Genomic DNA, 21,971 nt, shown 5'->3' on the forward strand with positions numbered 1-21,971 from the left:
AGGTTACTTAAAAAAGTTATGGCAACAAAGTGACACTTGAAATAATTAAGTAGATTTTAATTTCAAAAGATTTATATAAAATGTAGAGAAAATGTTAATTAAATTCAAATAGAAAACAAAAGTAGATATTAATAGATTTAAACTGTAAATATGTGTTGGATTTAGGGTCAAAATCTCAAACTGAAGGTTGAAATTGCCCAACTTTACCAAAAGAAATAATTGATATAAAATAAGTCTCTGAATAATAAGAGAAAATGAAATGAATTTAACTTATTTTCTGAGTAAAATGAATCAATTTCACAAAGAAAACATCAAAACGGTAATGTGTTTTATTGTGGAAAATAAAACACGGTAATTTATAAAATAACATTTTTCTGCTTGTATACACTGAATTCTGATCAATAATCTCCTGATCTCCTAAATACATTCCTCTAAAATATGAATTACATCTGAAATAATCAAATAATAATAATAATCACATACATGTAATAGAATGTTAATAGTACATTTCCCTTTTTTAGGAAATGACCTGTATGTATCCGTGTGAAATCAATGAAAGAATCAAATACTGTATTATCTTTAGTTACATTGATAATATTTATTTATGGTAAAACAGTGGTAAAATATCGCTGTTGCTTTCGTATACATGAAGTGGACATACCTGAGTTCCCGCGATCTAATCCTGTTTACATAAAGTAAACCTGCTCCCAAGCAGGTTTACGCTTACGGATCTGTTGCTATGACAGCAAGTCCCGGATGAGCTTCAGAGAACCGAACGATCCAAGATCACGCGAAATCGTCAACAATCTAATCCAGCTAACTTACTTAGCGAGGTACGAAGAACGGGCCCCAGTTGGATGGAAAACTTCAGTTCATCACGAGGCTTCACCTCACCATCACTAGGTGAGAGTAGGGACGGGTATCGTTTAGATTTTATCCGATACCAGTGCAAAACCAGTACTTTTGAAACTGTGCCGGTGCTTAAAGAATGGAGAGCACAAACTTTGTCCAAAAGCCTCTCATGTTTAGCCGTTTTATTTTTTGTAAAATGATAACAATGTTTCTCTAACAGGAGGACACTCTTTACACTCAACTCAGCACAGGGACACTGAGGAACAAGGGGACCTGAACCAAAACCCAGGATAAAGAGTTTCAGTGAATGTGGTGTTGAAGGTGTGGAGGTGGATCAGAGTGTCAGAGGAGACTCTGTAGAAGGACAGAGTGCCAGCAGGACAGTCCACATACACTGCTACTCTGTTAGAGACAGAGGAGGAGGAGGAGGAGGAGGAGGAGGAGGAGGAGGAGATGGATGTATCCCACTTATTGTGCCAGACGGAATGAGGACCATCATCAGAGCAGCACAGACTCCAGGACAGATCATTGTGTCCAAACATACAGTATGGGGAATAGAAACTGGCAAGCGTAGCAAACATACCAGATTTTGATAATTGACACTCTCGTTTCCTTCTAATTCTTCTGTAACTCACTGCTATATCAACCCTTCCTCTCCACTCGACCTCCCAGTAACAGCGACCAGTCAGACCATTTCTACACAGCAGCTGGCAGAAATAATCAAATCTGTCTGGATGATCAGGATATGACTGAACCTCCTTCACATGTGTCACCTTCCTGTTGTTGTCAGATAGTTGGAGGTTTGTGTGAACTGTGTTTGTGTCGATTGTGAGTTGGCAGGAATCTGATGAGAGAACAAACACAATCCAGCTGCAGTTATTGAAACATCATCTGTTCATTGATTGACACTTTGATGATGACTCCTGACATCAGAGATGTGAATGAGTGATGTGACAGTTTGAAGATGGTTGAATGTGTGCTGCTTTGTTTTCATGAATCACATTAAAAACACACTTACACTTCCGCAGACCTGGTCTCAACCATCGGAGTCCAGCAGGCTCCACCCTGAAAGGAGGAGGGGGGTCAGACCAGCACAGTCTCTTTCAGCATGCACACATGGACACATGGCTCTCATATACAAATACACTTCAGCCCATACGTGGATCAAACTGCTGATGATTTGGGCTGATCCTGGATCTGTCAGTACACTGAATTGAACAAAATATGAGTGATTCAAACTGACCTTCATTGTCTTTATATTCTTCTATTGTTCTATTTAGCTGGAAATGACCCCCCCCCTTGCCTTTGCTGCTCTTTTTTTATCCTTTGTGTCAGTGTGGGTACTGTACATAACCCCTGACCTCTGAGTGAATGCAGCTTTGTTTTCATGGGTTTTAATGTCACCTATAACCTTTTCATGTTCTGATTTAACAGCAGATTTCACCACGTGCACACAGAGAAATGTCTGCATCTGTCACACGATCAGTGGACCATATATTTGTTTTTTCAATATTTCATGTTGAAACTATTAAGGGACTAGTGTACAGTGGAACCCCGACTTACGAATACCCCATTTAACAAAAAATTCAAGTTACGAAGGCGCAGCAAAACGCAAGTACGGAAACCAAGGGATTGTCACATGATTCGGAAGGCATTATGGGCATTCTAGGCTCAGCCAATCAGAGCCAGCGGATTTCGTTACTCGGGCATTTTGCCGGAACACAAGCAGAAATATTGCCATTCAGTGCCTTTGTAACTTGCGTGAAACTTGCGTAAGTCGGGGTTCCACTGTGTGTGTCTGTGTGTATATATATATATATATATATATACAGTGGGGCAAAAAAGTATTTAGTCAGCCACCGATTGTGCAAGTTCCCCCACCTAAAATGATGACAGAGGTCAGTAATTTGCACCAGAGGTACACTTCAACTGTGAGAGACAGAATGTGAAAAAAAAATCCATGAATTCACATGGTAGGATTTGTAAAGAATTTATTCGTAAATCAGGGTGGAAAATAAGTATTTGGTCAATAACAAAAATACAACTCAATACTTTGTAACATAACCTTTGTTGGCAATAACAGAGGTCAAACGTTTACTATAGGTCTTTACCAGGTTTGCACACACAGTAGCTGGTATTTTGGCCGATTCCTCAATGCAGATCTTCTCGAGAGCAGTGATGTTTTGGGGCTGTCGCCGAGCAACACGGACTTTCAACTCCCGCCACAGATTTTCTATGGGGTTGAGGTCTGGAGACTGGCTAGGCCACTCCAGGACTTTCAAATGCTTCTTACGGAGCCACTCCTTTGTTGCCCGGGCGGTGTGTTTTGGATCATTGTCATGTTGGAAGACCCAGCCTGGTTTCATCTTCAAAGTTCTCACTGATGGAAGGAGGTTTTGGCTCAAAATCTCACGATACATGGCCCCATTCATTCTGTCCTTAACACGGATCAGTCGTCCTGTCCCCTTGGCAGAAAAACAGCCCCATAGCATGATGTTTCCACCCCCATGCTTCACAGTAGGTATGGTGCTCTTGGGATGCAACTCAGTATTCTTCTTCCTCCAAACACGACGAGTTGAGTTTATACCAAAAAGTTCTACTTTGGTTTCATCTGACCACATGACATTCTCCCAATCCTCTGCTGTATCATCCATGTGCTCTCTGGCAAACTTCAGACGGGCCTGGACATGCACTGGCTTCAGCAGCGGAACACGTCTGGCACTGCGGGATTTGATTCCCTGCCGTTGTAGTGTGTTACTGATGGTGACCTTTGTTACTTTGGTCCCAGCTCTCTGCAGGTCATTCACCAGGTCCCCCCGTGTGGTTCTGGGATCTTTGCTCACCGTTCTCATGATCATTTTGACCCCACGGGATGAGATCTTGCGTGGAGCCCCAGATCGTGGGAGATTATCAGTGGTCTTGTATGTCTTCCATTTTCTGATGATTGCTCGCACAGTTGATTTTTTCACGCCAAGCTGCTTGCCTATTGTAGAGTCACTCTTCCCAGTCTGGTGCAGGTCTACAATACTTTTCCTGGTGTCCTTTGAAAGCTCTTTGGTCTTGGACATGGCGGAGTTTGGAGTCTGACTGTTTGAGGCTGTGGACAGGTGTCTTTTATACAGATGATGAGTTCAAACAGGTGCCATTCATACAGGTAACGAGTGGGGGACAGAAAAGCTTCTTACAGAAGACGTTACAGGTCTGTGAGAGCCAGAGATTTTCCATGTTTGAGGTGACCAAATACTTATTTTCCACCCTAATTTACGAATAAATTCTTTACAAATCCTACCATGTGAATTCATGGATTTTTTTTTTTCACATTCTGTCTCTCACAGTTGAAGTGTACCTCTGGTGCAAATTACTGACCTCTGTCATCATTTTAAGTGGGGGAACTTGCACAATCGGTGGCTGACTAAATACTTTTTTGCCCCACTGTATGTATAAAATTCCCCACCCGCCGGTCAAGGGCAGTCAATCCTTCAAGCTCGGGTCCTCTACCAGAGGCCTGGGAGCTTGAGGGTCCTGCGCAGTATCTTAGCTGTTCCTAGGACTGCGCTCTTCTGGACAGAGATCTCCGATGTTGTTCCCGGGATCTGCTGGAGCCACTCGCCTAGCTTGGGAGTCATTGCACCTAGTGCTCTGATTACCACTGGGACCACCTTCACCCTCCACATCTTCTCGAGCTTTTCTCTGAGCCCTTCGTATTTCTCCAGCTTCTCGTGTTCCTTCTTCCTGATGTTGCTGTCATTCCGAACCGCTACATCGATCACTACGGCCGTCTTCTTCTGTTTGTCTACCACCACTATGTCCGGTTGGTTAGCCACCACCATTTTGTCTGTCTGTATCTGGAAGTCCCACAGGATCTTAGCTCGGTCATTCTCCACCACCCTTGGGGGCATCTCCCATTTTGACCCCGGGACTTCCAGGTTATACTCGGCACAGATGTTCCTGTACACTATGCCGGCCACCTGGTTATGGCGTTGCATGTATGCCCTGCCTGCTAGCATCTTGCACCCTGCTGTTAGATGCTGGATTGTCTCAGAGACATCTTTACACAGCCTGCACCTGGGGGAGATACTGGTCTGCCAGTAGCTGGTGCTTTGCGTTTTGCGGGTGTCTCTCGTCAACTAGCAGCTGGTTCATTTGTGCCAGGGCCTGGTGCTGTCCAACTCTTCATATTGTTCTCATATTGTTCCCCTGCCCATGCATATCAACCGGATCTGAAGCGTTAAGATTGGAATAGAACATTTTAAACTGGTCATTAATAGTTTTCAGATCGGACGTCTTTTCTCCAGAGGTTTTACAGATTTCAGAAATTGTGTTAACTGATATGGATTGCTTAATTTGATGTGTCAAGATTTTTCTGGCTCTTTCCCCATGCTCATAGAACTTTTGCCTTGATTTGAAAAATAAATGCTCTCTTTTGCTGAATGGACAGGATTTTGTTTAGTAATAATTTTCTCTTATAGAGGTCTGGTGTTGGATTTTCTACATATAAGCAATCAATCTCTTTTATACTGTTAGCTAGGTTATCTGTGAAGGTTCTCAGTCATCGTAGTATAAGAAGGAGCTTGGAAAGAAAAGCGTCTGGACTTCGTTATGTTGCTTGCATGATAGGGTGGGGACAGGTTTCACCCAAAACCCTGGCTGATTGTGACACCCCCCTGTTTCACATCTTGGCTCATGTGATTAGGTAGAGGATCATCAGGGGTCCTTTTGTCCCACTTTGGAGGGTTATTCCCACTGCATTTAAATCTGGGACTCTCCGCCATTTTATCTTAGAATTGAAGAAGCTTCTCGGATGAGAGGTGAAACATCTTCAAGCAACTTAAAGAAGTCCAGACGCTTTTCTTTCCAAGCTGCTTAGACTGTTGGCTAGGTTGTTCATTTGTTTTAAGTATTTCTTTTTTTTAAAAGGTTGCATATGAAATTATCTGGCCTCGAAGATAGGCTTTTAAGGCCTCCCACATAAGAGTTAATTTCATTCCTTGGGTTTGATTTGTCTCTCAGAAATAGAGTATTTGCTCAGAGACCATTGTTTTTGGTTAAGTTGGGATGTTAAAGGTATAAATAATCCGGTTAAATGCACAAGGGTATTTATTCATTTAAAATCATTGTTGTATATCTGCAGGAAACACACCTCCGATCAAGTGAACAAATTAAACTTTAGTATTTAGCATAAAAATTTGAGGATAGATCACGTGGTGTTGCTATTCTAATTAGGAAGGGCATTCCATTTATTCCACTATCAACTGTAGCGGATACCAGAGGGAGATGTATTATTATACAGGGCAGTTTGTATAGGAAACAAGTAACTCTTTCAAATGTATAAGGACCAAACTGGGATGACCTAAATTTTATAGTACTTTTTTAAAGAACCTCCCAGATTTAACAGAGTCCCATTTGATATTGGGTGGTGACTTTAACTGTGTGCTTAATCCTCAACTTGACAGATCAAATGCAAAAGCTGACAGCAAAAGTTCTGCAATTCTTTTTGCAATCTTACACTTTTTTGACCCCTGGAGGAATAAAAATCCTACATCTAAACAATTCTCATTCTTCTCACCAGTACACTGGTCATACTCACGGATAGATTTTTTGTTGTTGTAGATAATAGAATTCTTCCCAAGGTTTTAGATTGCCCATACAACTCTATCTCAGACCATAGTCCAGCTCAACTAGATGTTAATTTCTATAAATCCCCCAGTCAAAAACCCACCTAGCAGCTTCATCCTTTACTCCTAACTAAAGACTCATTCCTCAGCTTTTTTTTTTTTTTAAAGGTTTGTCATCAGATTTGAGGTGTTACCTCCTTTGCACAGTATCACAGTATCACCTTAAAGCACTTGTTGCAGGCTGCTGAGTTTGCATCTTTTGCTGTGAAGTATAGCCAGACTTTTGACCGCTTTGCCTTGGGCATTTTTAATCTGTAACTCTGTTCTAAAATAACATATGTACCTGGGCCCGCCTACTATCCTTGCAAAGGTAAAATTATTGGCTAGAATTCTGACATCTCAGGGAAAAAAAGGCACCAAAATAAAGCACCGAAATGTGCGCTGCTTTTGGGTCTGATTTTTGACATACACCAATTTTTATGTACTGCAGGAAAAATAAAAATAAATATTATAATCCAAATTTGTAATAAAGTGTCACGATCCTGGGGCTTTTGACCCAGCGTTTTGAGTATTAATTTACATTCCTGTTATGTTTAAGCCCTTTAGGTTTTCTAAGTTAATTTTATAGTTGGTATAGTTCTTTGTTATTAGATTCCCCTTTTGTCTTCCAACCCCTGTTAAGTCACCCTTGCCCTTCATGTGGTCCACGTCTGTGTCTTGCGTTGTCAAGTTCAGGTTGTCATGTCTGTGTCTCATGTTTCCTGTTTTATTTTGAAGAGGTCTTGCGTTTCTATGGTCACTGTATTTAGTTTTACTCTTTCCCTGCGAGTTCATTATGTTCAGGTGGGTTGTGCTGTTTTGATCTTTATAGTTATTATTTCCCTAGGTTTCAGTTATGGTTATCATAGGTTTAGTTCTTGAAATATGGCTTCACTGTGTTCCATGTTGTGTCTACTGTGCCTTTCTGTACCATGTTTCAGGTTCCTATGTTCTGTCTCCCCATTTTCTCTTAAGTTTACATGTCTAGAGTTCAGTCAGTGTGTTGGCTGTTTTGCTTTGAAGGTTCGTGTCTCATGTCAGTGTTTCTAGTTTTGCTTCCCTTGTCTCATCCAGCCTGATTACTCCCAGCTGTGCTCTCCTTCTGTGTCTCATTCCCTTGTTATCCCTCAGTGTATTTAAGCCCTGTGTTTCTCTTTGTCAGTGTCGTAGTCTCCCTCATGGCCGTTTCCCTTTGTGTCAGTTTATCCATGTCCCAGTATAGTTTTGTTATATTTTTCGCGCTATTCTGCAATAAAGCAGCTTTTTGAGTTTCATTCCTACGTAGTGAGTTGTGGGTTTGGGTCCTTCTCCTGCCTCCACACAGTCGAAACATGACAAAGCATTTCCAACAGTGTAATTTGAGTTCTAAGCATCCCAGAAAACTTATAGAAATACACCAGTAACTATTTAAACTACTTAAAAGTAGTTACCAGTTTTAAAGGGTTAATCCAAATACTTAATCTGAGAACAACCAACCGCAGCAATACCACCCAGTAACAACTCAAAAAGTCACCAGTCCTGACACGTACATACCGTCCAATCAGCTCATCTCTCACCAACCAAACACACTCTCAGCATCTGCACCTGTACTTTGCTCCAACCTGTCTCTCTTTTGCAGGTATCCCAGTGTATATACTGTCCTCTTTTCCTGTGCCTGACTCCGTGTTTCCTCATCGTGAGTTTTGCATTTGGCTCAATAAACCCTCTTTTTTGTCACATTATGCCTATATGTCTTCCACCTTGGTTGTCTCTAAATTTGTTTATTTACTGGATTGTTTTTGTTCCATTATTGCATAATGTGTGTTGGCTTTTCAAAGCAAATTGTGACCTTTGTATTTGAAAAGCACTAAAATACATTAATACAGTTACATATCTGTGCATTTAATGGCAAGCAGCTTTTAAATGTTATGAAAAGATCTCCCTGTAGTTGAGAGTTTGTACCACAGCCTTTTCTTTTAATAAATCTAAGATAACAGTTTCCCCTGCTTACAGTGGTTGTTGTATCTAGGATAAATATTAATTGTTGCTCTCTGAATAGAACAATTAATATAATCCACACTAAATATACCGAGATATCCATAACTTTTTCCTGGAAAACTTCTCTCTGAAAACCTCTTACATTAGTATGCCTTATTGATTTGTTCATGTCACATCTGCAGGAAACAAACAGGAAGTGAGTGAAGGACAGAGAAATGTTTCCAGCTCTTCCTCCTCTATCAGACATCCTCTCCATACCTGAGAGTGTCCAGTCTCCAGCATGGATCCCTCAGTCCAGCCGACAGCAGCTTCATTCCTAAGCGGCCTGGATGATTGTAGCTCAGGTCCAGCTCTCTCAGATGGGAGGGGTTGGAGCTCAGAGCTAAGGCCAGAGAAGTACAGCCTTCCTTTGTGATCAGACAGCCTGACAGACTACAGACACACAAAACAACAATCCATCTGTCAACAATAATTTTCTGTTTGTCATATACAAAAACATCTATCCATTTACATGCATTAAATTTAACTTTATTTATAAGTGGAATTCCCAACAGACAACAGCTGTTTAACAGTGTAAGGTAACAGCCTACAATATTAGAGAGAAACCCCCAACTATCAGACTATATCCTCTGATCAGCATCACCGTTGGGTGACGGTGGGAAGGAAGAACTCCCATTGACACAAAGAGCATCCCAGTTAGAACAGGCTCCAGGAGGAGCATCTACCATGACTGGTTGCCAGGTGAGGGGAAAGAGAAGAGATGATCTCAGTGAGACAAGAACAAAACACAAACTAAGAAAAAAGAAGAAAAAGTTTAAGGACATGCAGTAGTGGCACATAAAAGCATCAGAAATGAAAAGAGAGGAGTGCAGAAGAAAGCAGAGTATCTTGGGAGGTCAACCAACAGCCTGAGCATATAGCAGCATAACTAAGAGATGATTCAGAGAGACAAAACCTCCACCTTTGGACAATTTAGAATGAGTATTCTATGAGTATTCTAACCCCTCCAAGTGCATGCCGACTGGATCTGACCCAACAAAAACACTTTTAGCCATTACTCTTTGTGCTAAGAGAGGAAATAGAATGGAAATTAGCCATGTGACATGATGTAAAGAGCATGGTTGGTTGACAGCTACAGAGCTGCTGTTTGAATGTCTTGCCTTCCAGCGCTGAGGAGACCTTTAACAGAATTATTTGCGCTGTACATCTAGCCTTGGCATGTTGTCATGTATTGGAGTAATACAGAAGGCAGAGTGACTGAACCTCTAATTAATCTGATGTAATAAAGTGCAGAATAAAACTAAAGAAAGGACTATGTCTTTTAAAATGTCCATTTGGCCCCATCAGGCCTTAACTTAACAAAAAAGTTATCAGTAGTTCTTTTCATCTTTTCTTATTACCCACAGCTACATCCACTTCTGCCAGGCCTAGGCTACTCACTAGGGCTGGGTATCATCACTGATTTCCACAATCCATTCGATTCGATTCAATTTTGCCTCAGACAGTCAGAAATAATATCATTCTGATCATTTATCAGTACTGACACTTGTGAGACTTTATAGGAGGTGTGAGCATCACAGCAGATGCCTTTGTGTCAAAGAAACTGAGGATAAAACACAGAACATGAAGATTTTCCTGACTTGGCTCTTTATAGCAGATAACCTTAAAAATATTCTGCAATTTAACGTAATTTTAAAAAAGTTTACATTTTGTCAGTATATTTTTGTCCGAGGTCACTTAAGTAAGAAAAAAAAAAGAAAGGAAAGAAAGAAAGTCACCGACAGCGCTGTAAACAACGGTAGACTGATGGGTAATAAGCGAATGAATAATGCAAAAATTAAGATCTGAGATGAGAAACTGTTCGTGAAATACACAGAGACAGAGAGCTGTGCATGAAGTGTTATTTTCTTGTGGTGGAAGCAAAACAGCAAAATTAAGAGTAGTTTAATGACGATATTTATCAAATGTGAAGTGTAGTTTCGATCTTCTTTTCTTGCTGGATGTAAACACAAAGCTCAGACCCGACGCCTTAGAATCAGTAAGCTGTCGGCTTTCAGCTTCGTCGGCTTGTCCAGCACGGGAAGTCGTGTGAGAAAGACGAGAAAGAGAAACCTGATTCTGAGGTGACGTGTCCACTCTGTGTTTACGTCTTAGTGTGGAATCCGTTTATCTGTTCTTATTTGCTGTTTGGTGGTTGTTGAAAAAGTTTTTGAGCCTCATCTCTTTATTCAAGCTACTCACCTCTCTCTATCCACCTGCACTTCAACTAGACCACATCCAATCAGAGAGGTCCCGCCCCTGATTATCTGTAATTGGTTTAGACCACGATAGGAATGTAATGTGTGTCGTTGACCACACAGAGACTTTCAGAGTTGAAGAATTTTCTTTTTTCTTTTTTTACTCAAACAGTTGGTCGCAACGGTGCGTCCTAGGAGTATTTTAGTCGGACCATTAACAAATTTGGTTGCATTTGTTAATGGTCCCATTTCCGCTGCTTGTATCCGCGATCTCGTTCTTTCGGTCACTACCCACAGCTCGCTACCATAGGCGACGGTAGGGACATAGATCGACTGGTAAATTGAGAGCTTCGCTTTTACATTCAGCTCACTCTTCACTATAACAGACCGGTACAGCCACTGCACCAATCCGTCTGTCGAGCTCCTGCTGCCTTCTACCCCCACTCGTGAAGAAGGCCCCCGAGATACTTAAACTCCTCCACCCCAAAAGAAACCTCAACATGTAATTTGGTCATGTTCGGCCTACCAGTATAAAAGGAAATTGGTATCTTTTGTACACAAAATGACTATATATAAGTTTATTAGTGCATGAAGTAATTTTTGGAATCCAAACAAACAAATAAAAACTGTCACACATTAAAAAAAACCTCTTAACAATTCTTATATTTGTGCAACAATAATAAATCACATTTTAAATGATCATCTGTGGAAAGCTTTGATTCTTGACCTGAGAGTTTCAAGGTTACATTGTGGACTCTCCACTGCAACAGACAGAAGCTTGACTCCTGAATCCTGCAGGTTGGTGTTACACAGGTCCAGCTCTCTCAGAATAGAGGACTGGGAGGTGGGAATTGAGGAAAGAGTTTCACAGCTTGTCTCTGAGAGGTTACAAAGACTCATTCTGAAAATGAAAAAACAAAACAAAAAACAAAACAAAAAAACAAACAAACACTGGTGTTAACTTATAATCAGTGTGGAGCTATTATCAAAATTTAATACCCTTTTTTCAATAATACTTCAGGAAACCATATTAACTGGCTTTTTTAGTGACTTGCAAAAGTATTCGGCCCCCTTTTCCACATTTTTTCACATTACAGCCACAAACATGAATCAATTTTATTGGAATTCCACACTACATGATTCCATTCTTTTCTCTTTTTTTTTTTTTTTTTTTTTTTTTACAAATGTTAGATATTATTTTATGCCATGTTAGACCCCTAATTAAAGATTGTGAATTATTATGTAGTTTTAGTTTGCATTATTCTCCTGAATTAGAAGAAGCTGATAACTATTACATTAGTTAAACTGATTTGCATTACATTAAACTGCTGACTTGTTGTGAATGAATGATATTGTTTAGGATGCATTATACTGCTGAGTTATAAGAAATACTGTTCGCAGAAAGTCATCGCCTTATTTGTCTGATTAGAAGAGAACATGCTGGAGTTTTCTGCCCCATCTCAGCAGGAGCAGATAAACAGGGAGCCAAGGTCGTAGCTTAGGCGCTGTGTGAGAGAAAGCATGTGAATGTTTAGGCTTTTATGATAAGGTGGGGGCACCAGAGGCTATAAGAGTTTGATCAATGCTCCACCATTTTGAGATCTGAGGCTGTCTGCATCAGTGTCCATCTCCCACGCGTGTGATAATTAAAATCATCGTTTGACTTAACCCGGCCGGACCAGTGTTGTTATTGTGGTTTTTCCTCTTGTATCCATCCCCAATATTTGAACTCGTAACACAAATAAATAACTGCAAAGTGGGGTGTGCGTAATTATTCAGCCCCCTTTGGACTGAGTGCAGTCAGTTGCCCATAGACATTGCCTGATGAGTGCCAAAGACTAAATAGAGTGCACCTGTGTGTAATCTAATGTCAGTGCTAATGTAATCTAATATAAGTACAAATACAGCTGCTCTAAGATGGCCTCAGAAGTTGTTGTCTAAGAGAATATTGGGAGCAACAACACCATGAAGTGGAAAGTACACACCAGACAGGTCAGGGATAAAGTTATTGAGAAATTTAAAGCAGGCTTAGGCTACAAAAAGATTTCCCAAGCCTCTACTCAATTTTATTTATATAGAGCCAAATCACAACAAAAGTCACCTCAAGGCGAACATCCCATGGAGCACTGTTCAAGCAATCAATCAGAAATGGAAGGAGTATGGCACAACTGTAAACCCACCAAGACAAGGCTGTTCACCTAAACTCACAGGCCTAACAAGGAGAGCGCTGATCAGAACTGCAGCCAAGAGGCCCGTGGTGACTCTGTGAATCTATGGCAAGATTTGAAAACTGCTGTTCACTAACACTGTCCATCTAATCTGACTGAGCTGGAGCTGTTTTGCAAAGAAGAATGGGCCAGAATTTCAGTCTCTAGATGTGCAAGGCTGGTAGAGACAGACCCTAAAAGACTGGCAGCTGTAATTGGAGCAAAAGGTGGTTCTACAAAGTATTGACTCAGGGGGCTGAATAATTACACACACCCCACTTTTTAGTATTTTATTTGTAAAAAATGTTTGGAATCATGTATGATTTTCGTTCCACTTCTCACGTGTACACCTCTTTGTATTGGTCTTTCACATGTAATTCAAATAAAATTGATTCCTGTTTGTGGCTGTAATATGACAAAATGTCAATAAGTTCAAGGGGGCTGAATACTTTTGCAAGCTACTGTACATCAAGAAATGAATGAACTTTAATTGGTTAATTCTGAAAACCTCTTTATCTGACCTCAGAGTAGACAGCTTGCAGTTTAGATTCTTCAATCCAGCAGAAAACGTTTCACAGCTCATCTCTGAGAGGTTACAGAGACTCAGTCTGAAAAGGAAAACATGAACAATTAAACAACACTCATGTTAAACTGTAATAAGGGTGTAGTGAGGAGCTACTATGTTTAGCAATGTCTTTTAGAGAATCTCTAATGTCTGGGGTTAAACAGGTTAAAAATGCAACAGTTTTACTAAGACATATTACAATGTGATTAAAAATTTATGGGCTACAAGTTTTTAACTGTTTAATTTTATCAGTTGAAAACAAAAGAAAAACAATAACAAAACTGAGTATAACTGATCTGACCTGAGAGTATTCAGTTTACAATGTGGACTCTCTATTGCTGCAGACAGAAGCTTCACGCCTGAATGATTTAGGCTGTTGATACTCAGGTCCAGCTCTCTCAAACTAGAAGACTGGGAGCTGAGAACTGAGGACAGAGCTTGACAACTTTCTTCTGACAGTTTACAGACACTCAGCCTAAATAAAAGAACAAAAGATGACATTTGTGACATTTGTTCAACCTTGAAAAGAAAAATAAATATACTGGAGGGCACTACAAGACATGGTTAATTAAAAATCTCTAAATATAAGTGTTAAATGGAAGAAAACCCTTTAACTTTTCTTAATACAAGCATAACTACAACCCTTTATTGGAATGTAATTTAATGACAGGCTTGTAGATTTAGTAATAAAAGTATACCAGTATGTATTACAATACTTTTTGGTCACTTCCTAATTCTAATGTCTGTCATAACTGTTGGTCGATGCAACTCAACATTATCCGTACTTGTCACATACTGAACCTTTTTTTATAATATGCTTGTTTCAGGAAGCATTCCATCTTTATGAGCTCCATCTCCTCCACCCTCTGCTTATAAAATTTTGAATACAAACTTTAAGTCTCGTAGAAGAAATAATTTCTGGCCCCTGGATGCAAGCAAGATCTTCTGATTCCTGACTGTGAAATATAATAGCGGAGGTCTTCAAAAGTTGATTCTGTTCATCTGGACGTAGCATTTTCAGTGGGAGAAACATTTTGTCACTCATCCAAGTGACTTCTTCAGTCTCAGCTGACTGCAGGTTTCCCCAATCTTATAAACCGTACGTTTGCATAATGACTAAAACCAGGCCACTGAGGGAACAATGGGCTGGGAGGTCAGTTCCTTAATCTTAATTATGCAAATTCTCATGACCATTGATCAACAACCACTGACAAAACGCACCGATCAAAGACCACTGATCAATGGCCATGAGTATAGAGAGTCAGTATGGTTTACCTAAACAGGGTGCACCTTTAAGATCGATTGTCTGCATGATCAACTCACTCACCTATAACATCTCCCAAATTTCTGGCTTCGATCCTCAACCCGCTGGTGTGCAGCTCTGAACACCACATCACTTCACTTTACTTGCATCCCAATCACGGAAAAGTTGGAGGTAGTCTGTAAGAGATTACAGGATGACACCAACCTCAGCAACAGGATCACTCTCAGCTTCGTTCAAGTGTGTTTGCTTTTGGAGCTGTGTCTTCATTCCAACTACTTAACATACAAGGGTCAGTTCTACAGGCAGAAACATGGGTGTGCCATGGGCTCCCCAGTTTCACTCATCATGGCCAATTTGTACTTGGAAGAAGTGGAAAAGAGGGCTTTGCTATCCTACCCTGGAACACCACCAAGCCATTGATTCAGATATGTGGATGACACCTGGGTGAAAAATCAAATCTCAGGATTTTCCGCAATTCACGGATCACATTAATAATAATAATAATGGATTGGATTTATATAGCGCTTTTCAAGGCACCCAAAGCGCTTTACAATGCCACTATTCATTCACACACTGGTGGAGGTAAGCTACGGTTGTAGCCACAGCTGCCCTGGGGCAGACTGACAGAAGTGAGGCTGCCATATCGCGCCATCAGCCCCTCTGGCCAACACCAGTAGGCGGTAGGGTAAAGTGTCTTGCCCAAGGACACAACGACCAGGACAGAGAGCCCGGGGATTGAACCGGTGACCTTCCGGTTACAGATACGCTTCCCAACCCCCTGAGCCACAGGAGTGACCGTGGCTCAGGGTGGACTGACATATCAAATTCACCAGGGAGGATATGAAAAGCGGCAGGTTAGCCTTCTTAGACTGTGAGATTTCCATCAGTAATGGGGGACATCTAAAAGCTGACGTGTACCGTAAACCTACACATACGGATCAGTATTTAAGGTTTGACTCTCATCATCCACTGGAGCACAAACTGGGTGTCATTAGGACGCTACAACAAAGAGCGAACACCATCCCCACTAACACAGCGGAAACCTGCAGTAAGCTGAGACTGAAAAAGTCACTTGGATGAATGACGAAATGTTTCTCCCACTGAAAACGCTACGTCCAGATGAACAGAATAAACTTTTGGAGATTTAATTTTCTGGATGATCGAGAATCCATCAAGACATAATAGTGGAGGGCACAATTCTAACAACAGCGTAATTCTAGGTGTTTAATGTGAGTATCAGCGTACTTATAAGAATAATTGAATAAAACAGTGTTCATGTTAAAAGATGGATGTAAAGGCGATGAGCTGAAATGCTGACATAAGTGGAACGTCTTTGCTTTCTGAAATTGATCATTTATAATGTCATTTATAATACAATTTTTAAAAAGATTTTGAATGCTGCAGAACCCATCACAGTTTTTGGATTTGTTAATTGCTAACCTGATTTTTTTGTTAAGTAGAATCAACATTTCAAAACTAAAGCTATGATCACATATTTACTTACAGAGCTTGGTTGGAGGCTTTGACCACTGGCAGCAGCCTCAGAAGAGCCTCCTCTGAAGCAGAGTATTTCTTCAGGTCAAACACATCCAGATCTTCTTCTGATGACAGTAAGATGAAGACCAGAGCTGACCACTGAGCAGGAGACAGATAATTTGCGGAGAGAAGTCCTGTACTCATGCGCTGTTGGATCTCCTCCACTAGAGAACAGTCATTCAGTTCATTCAGACAGTGGAACAGATTGATGCTTTTCTCTGCAGACAGATTCTCACTGAGCTTCTCCTTGATGTACTGGACTGTTTTCTTATTGGACTGTGAGTTACTTCCTGTCTGTGTCAGCAGACCTCGTAGAAGAGTCTGACTGGTCTGCAGTGAAAGACCCAGGAGGAAGCGGAGGAACAAGTCCAGGTGTCCATTTGGACTCTGTAAGGCCTTGTTCACAGCAGTCTGGTAGAAGTGTTTCTCTGAATATTCTTTCATTTCAGACTTCAGGGAGGTTGTTTGTTCATCTTCCAGCAGATTGAGTCCAGAGTTGATGAAGGTCAGATGGACATGAAGAGCAGCCAGAAACTCCTGAACACTCAGATGGATGAAGCAGAACACCTTGTCCTGGTTCAGTCCTCTCTCCTCTTTAAAGATCTGTGTGAACACTCCTGAGTACACTGAGGCTGCTCTGATATCGATGCCACACTCTGTCAGGTCTGATTCATAGAAGATCAGGTTTCCTTTCTGCAGCTGATCAAAAGCCAGTTTTCCCAGAGACTCCATCATCTTCCTGCTCTCTGGACTCCAGTGTGGATCTGTCTCAGCTCCTCCATCATATTTGATCTTCTTCACTTTGGCCTGAACCACCAGGAAGTGGATGTACATCTCAGTCAGGGTCTTAGGCAGCTGCCCTCCCTCTCTGGTTTCCAGCACATCCTCCAGAACTGTAGCAGTGATCCAGCAGAAGACTGGGATGTGGCACATGATGTGGAGGCTTCGTGATGTCTTGATGTGGGAGATGATCCTGCTGGCCTGCTCCTCATCTCTGAATCTCTTCCTGAAGTACTCCTCCTTCTGTGGGTCAGTGAACCCTCTGATCTCTGTCACTCTGCCAACACACTGTGGATGGATCTGATTGGCTGCTGCAGGTCGTGTGGTTATCCAGAGGCGAGCAGAGGGAAGCAGTTTCCCCCTGATGAGGTTTATCAGCAGCGCATCCACTGAGGTGGACTCTCTAGGGTCAGTTAGGATTGTAGTTTTGTGGAAGTCCAGAGGAAGTCGACACTCATCCAGACCATCAAAGATGAACACAACCTGGAAGTCTTCAAAGCTGCAGATTCCTGCTTCTTTGGTTTCAGTAAAGAAGTGATGAACAAGTTCCACCAAGCTGAACTTTTCCTCTTTCAGCACATTCAGCTCTCTGAAAGTGAATGGAAATATGAACTGGATGTCCTGGTTGGCTTTGTCTTCAGCCCAGTCCAGGGTGTATTTCTGTGTTAAGACTGTTTTCCCAATGCCAGCCACTCCCTTTGTCAGCACTGTTCTGATTGGTTTATTTCTTTCAGATGAGGCTTTAAAGATGTCTTCTTGTCTTATTGTTGTTTCTGGTCTGTCTGGTTTCCTGGATGCTGTTTCAATCTGTATGACCTCATGTTCATTATTGACCTCTGCAGTCCCTCCCTCTGTGATGTAGAGCTCTGTGTAGATCTGATTCAGAAGGGTTGGGTTTCCTGCTTTAGCGATGCCCTCAAACACACACTGGAACTGCTCTACCAGGTTAGACTTGAATTTAAGCTGACAGTTTTGAAGAGCCTCTGAATTTGAAACAGAAGATGATATGATTGGCCAATTGCGGTTTATGTAGTGTGAATAACTTCATTTATTTGCCTCTTGGTAACTTTTGTTTAGATCTCATCAGATATTTAGGATTTTTTGAACTATGGTCCAAAAACTTCTATTTTTAATCATTTTAATTTATTTAACATTAAATTGCAAGAACAGACACCCCAATGTGCTTTATATTGTGAAGTAAAGACTACAATAATATAGAGAAAACTCCAAAATTCAAAGGACCCCAGTGATTTGATGAAAGTGGTCTGATCATTTAGTAATTAATCCTTTACATAGGTTTTTTTTTTTTTTTTTACATTTTGTAAAGTACCTTCTGCTTAATCAGTGGGAAATTTGTAGTATATCATTTATTTTTTTAAGAATTTCGGGGTGTGCTAGCTAAGCTTGACCTTCAGATAAGCATACCCATGTTTCAGCTGTCTCAGCCTGACACTCTCTGACTCAAGGTGTGAAGTTGTTAGTCACTTCTTGTTCTCATTCAGTGAATATACAGGTAGAAATGTCATAGAATTTGAGATTGTGTTCTACACTGCTGAAGAACAATCATATAGAGTAGGCTCAGATGGTATCCATATCCCCCCTTCACTTTTTTCACTTTTCTTATGTTGCAGCCTGATGCTATAGTCATTGAAATGACTTAGTCCCCTCGTTAAAGAACAGAAATTTTTGTAATTGCAGTCTCAAATCTTTTTGAGAATGATGGAGATTTTCTACTATACTTCTTTGCAAATCCTCTCAGACTCTCAGTGAGTTACTCTAGAACATTTGCAGAGTTGTCCCAAAGCCACAGCTGTGATGTCTTTATGTAATTATATTTATGTCATAAAAAAAACAAAATTAGATATGTACACAAAGTAGAACTCATGCACTTTTGAGTGTCTGCTTTACATGCACTGTTACAGTTTTACACACTCGCAGGCAGCTCTCTGCACTGGGAGAAAAATTCCTGCTCATGGAAAAGACTTGGTTTTGACTGTGTGGATGTGGAGCCCAAAGAAGGTCAGGGTTCTAATGTGATTGGTTTTGCTGTGCAGCTTTGGAAATACTGACAAGTGGCACTGGATGATTTAATGTTAAAGAAATATTTTAAACCAGAAGATTCAGAGGCAAGTTCTGAAGCCTGTGCACGGCTGGCTGGCCCATTAATCTATTGTACAGTATTACATACTGTAACTTCTATGAGTAAAGCAAAATCATCATAATGAGAAGCACACATCACTCCAAAGAAAATTGTTTCTTAGTTAACTGAGTAAACTTGCCATTTTTGGGAGCATTTCAAGTTGATATACATCAATACAACCATTATAGCCCAAATTGTAATATGTCTGCATTAAGTGCATAGTAATTACATAAATTGCAAAAAAGTGCAATAAACTACAAAAAATTTTTTAAATTGTTTTTGTTTTTTTAACATATATTTCTAGAGAAATTTAAGAGGCTTATCCCTCAAAACTGTAAATACAAAAAAGTTGCACAAAATAGTTTCACACCACAGGAACAAACAACTAAATTCTTACCTTCTGATAAACGCGATGAAACTTCCTGGGCTGACGGACTTCCTGTTGGAGGAAAGTGTCTCTTGAATTATGAACTGGTCTCTTTAAAAATGAAAACCTGCTTCACTTCAAAATAATGTAAATATAACATTTGTACTAAAAGAACCTGATTAGAGAGGCGCAAAATTAAAAAGTCAGACTAAAACTGTTTAATACCTTCATAATAGAGCTAGGCGATATGGCCTGAAATCCATATAATTGGAATCACGTGCGGTAACGATATATATTGCAATATATTCTTTTCTTCTTTATAGCGTATTTTCCACACTATAAGGCACACTAAAAATCCATTAATTTTCTCAAAAATCGAGAGTGTGCCTTATGTATGAATTCTGGTTGTGCTCACTGACCTCGAACCGATTTGGGCGTGCAGAAATCTGTTAAAAAATGTTTTAGTAGAACTTTGGTGAGCCGCACTGCTTCCTGCCGTAGTGAGGAGCTTTGCGGAGTAATCTGGTTGCAAAACTCCGTCCGCTTCAGGTCCCAAAGTCAAACGAACACTGAGAGTTAAAGACGGTGTAAATTCTTTGATTTTTAATAAAATCATCAGCGTTGCTGCTTTAGCAGGTGTAACAATTAAGTTTTACATCCAGGCATCCATGGAAACAGAATTTATTAAATTTAACGGAGTTACAAGTTAACAGTAACTAAACATGACATACCATGTTCTGACTCAGAGATTTTTGAAAGTAATTCAAACGTACAGCTCTGCTATCACTTCCAACATAAATGAAGACAGAAAACTAAACAGCAGTGGCGTTTGTAGGGTTACTGAAGTTTGGCTAGCTGGTATATAATGTTGTGCTACGTGATTGCTTGTGACACAGCTATGTTAGCATAACATTAGCACAGTGAAGCTGGAGGATGAACGCTAACTTTTTTTTCTCCACTCGATAAAAGTTAACGTGAGGGACTCTGGTGGTCAGGGACAAATGCAATCGCATAGCAGGATGCTATACACGGGCCAAACTTCAGTCAGGAGAACAACTGAGATCATTCATCCACAATACGAGGTTAGTTATTAATATACTGAAACAACATGGGAACAGAGCAGCTGCGAGAGAATTCAACATTATTGAATCAATGTTATGGAAGAAGCGCAGTTTTTGGCTTTCCACATATTTCAAAAGTGTTTCATCTCTTTGCTATAACTGTCGCCCGCCATAATTTGCAGATGATAATGGTTGTAGCCGCTGCGATGCTTTCAACCAAAACAGACGCAGCTTGATGACATCATCAACATGCGCTATATAGTCAAAATCTCTATCGTTGGCCAAATTTATATCGCTTCTATCGTATATCGTTTATATTGCACACCCCTACTTCATAAAATAAATTGTGACGATGTCATGTCTGCATACCGTGTTTGCATATCTGTGTCTGCATACCGTGGGTGTTTGTTTCTCTTTCCTCTGACTGACCTGCATTCATCTTCTTTAAAATCGACCTCGCCACCTCGATCACGTGGTCTGAATACGCCTGCACCATCACTTCTACTGTTTTCAGTCTGTCTGCGTTCTCCAGCAGGCTCTTATAGATTTTGGTGAAGTCACCTCCAGGTTCATACTGCAGGTAAAAGTGGAAAAGCTTCAGCTCCTCCTCTCCCAGTTTCTTCAACATTTCAAGCAGCTGCACTGGTGAGGGCTTCTCCATCTCTGACTGTAAAACATGAGAATATGTGAATCACGGTTTCATCTCATCTATTTTTTTTAACTTATTTACTATAGTTCACAGCAGATTACATGTTTAATCTGAATTATGGGAGACACCTGCCTAGTCACTGTTTCAGGGCTCCTCCTCAGTGGAGCTGCTGTCGTGTTTCCAGTTTCATTTATTGTGAACTGTGTTGCTGTTTTGCTCCTGTTGTTCTGCCTCACCTCGTTGGGGCTTTGGATTTGTTTTGGTTTTATTTAGCCAATTCTGAACTATTGTCTGCACTCCTGTTTCTGTGGCTGGCTAGAGTGATCTTCTGCCGCATATCATCAAATATTGCCTCCGCTTGCTTCTCCCAGAGTGCGGGGAGCTGCACCGGACTATGATCAAGGCTTGAACAATTATAGCCAGTAAAAGCTTGGTTGGACTCGTGGGGTGCAAGTTTCGTATGCATGTGCATGTGCGCGGTTTGCTTTATTATAGATTAAAGTTTTTTTTATTTCTTTTTATTATAATCTGTAGCGAGCTTGTGGCTCGGTGTCATTTTATTCTTTTAGCCTGTTGTCCCATGCTTTTATATTTTTTTGTGAACGGAAGATGCTCCAGTTGCCCTGGGACCATAGGTGGTTGGTCGTCTTCACACTTTCCTTTGTACAGCACTGGGTGCAGG

The 21,971-nt window shown here is 40.7% G+C and overlaps 1 protein-coding gene across 1 annotated transcript; it reads right to left on the reverse strand.

Moving 5' to 3' along the window:
- Nucleotides 1-8,722: 8,722 nt before the first annotated feature.
- LOC308410025 (protein NLRC3-like) lies at nucleotides 8,723-21,301 on the reverse strand (the record flags this gene model as incomplete). The annotated part of the gene is made up of 4 exons (XM_080903093.1): nucleotides 8,723-8,915; nucleotides 11,448-11,621; nucleotides 16,261-17,383; nucleotides 21,070-21,301. 4 exons carry the CDS (start codon nucleotides 21,299-21,301, stop codon nucleotides 8,723-8,725), a joined length of 1,722 nt encoding a protein of 573 aa, XP_080759219.1.
- Nucleotides 21,302-21,971: the final 670 nt, after the last annotated feature.

This window comes from Rhamphochromis sp. 'chilingali' (genome assembly GCF_963969265.1).
Source record: "Rhamphochromis sp. 'chilingali' genome assembly, chromosome: 1".
NCBI lineage: Eukaryota > Metazoa > Chordata > Actinopteri > Cichliformes > Cichlidae > Rhamphochromis > Rhamphochromis sp. 'chilingali'.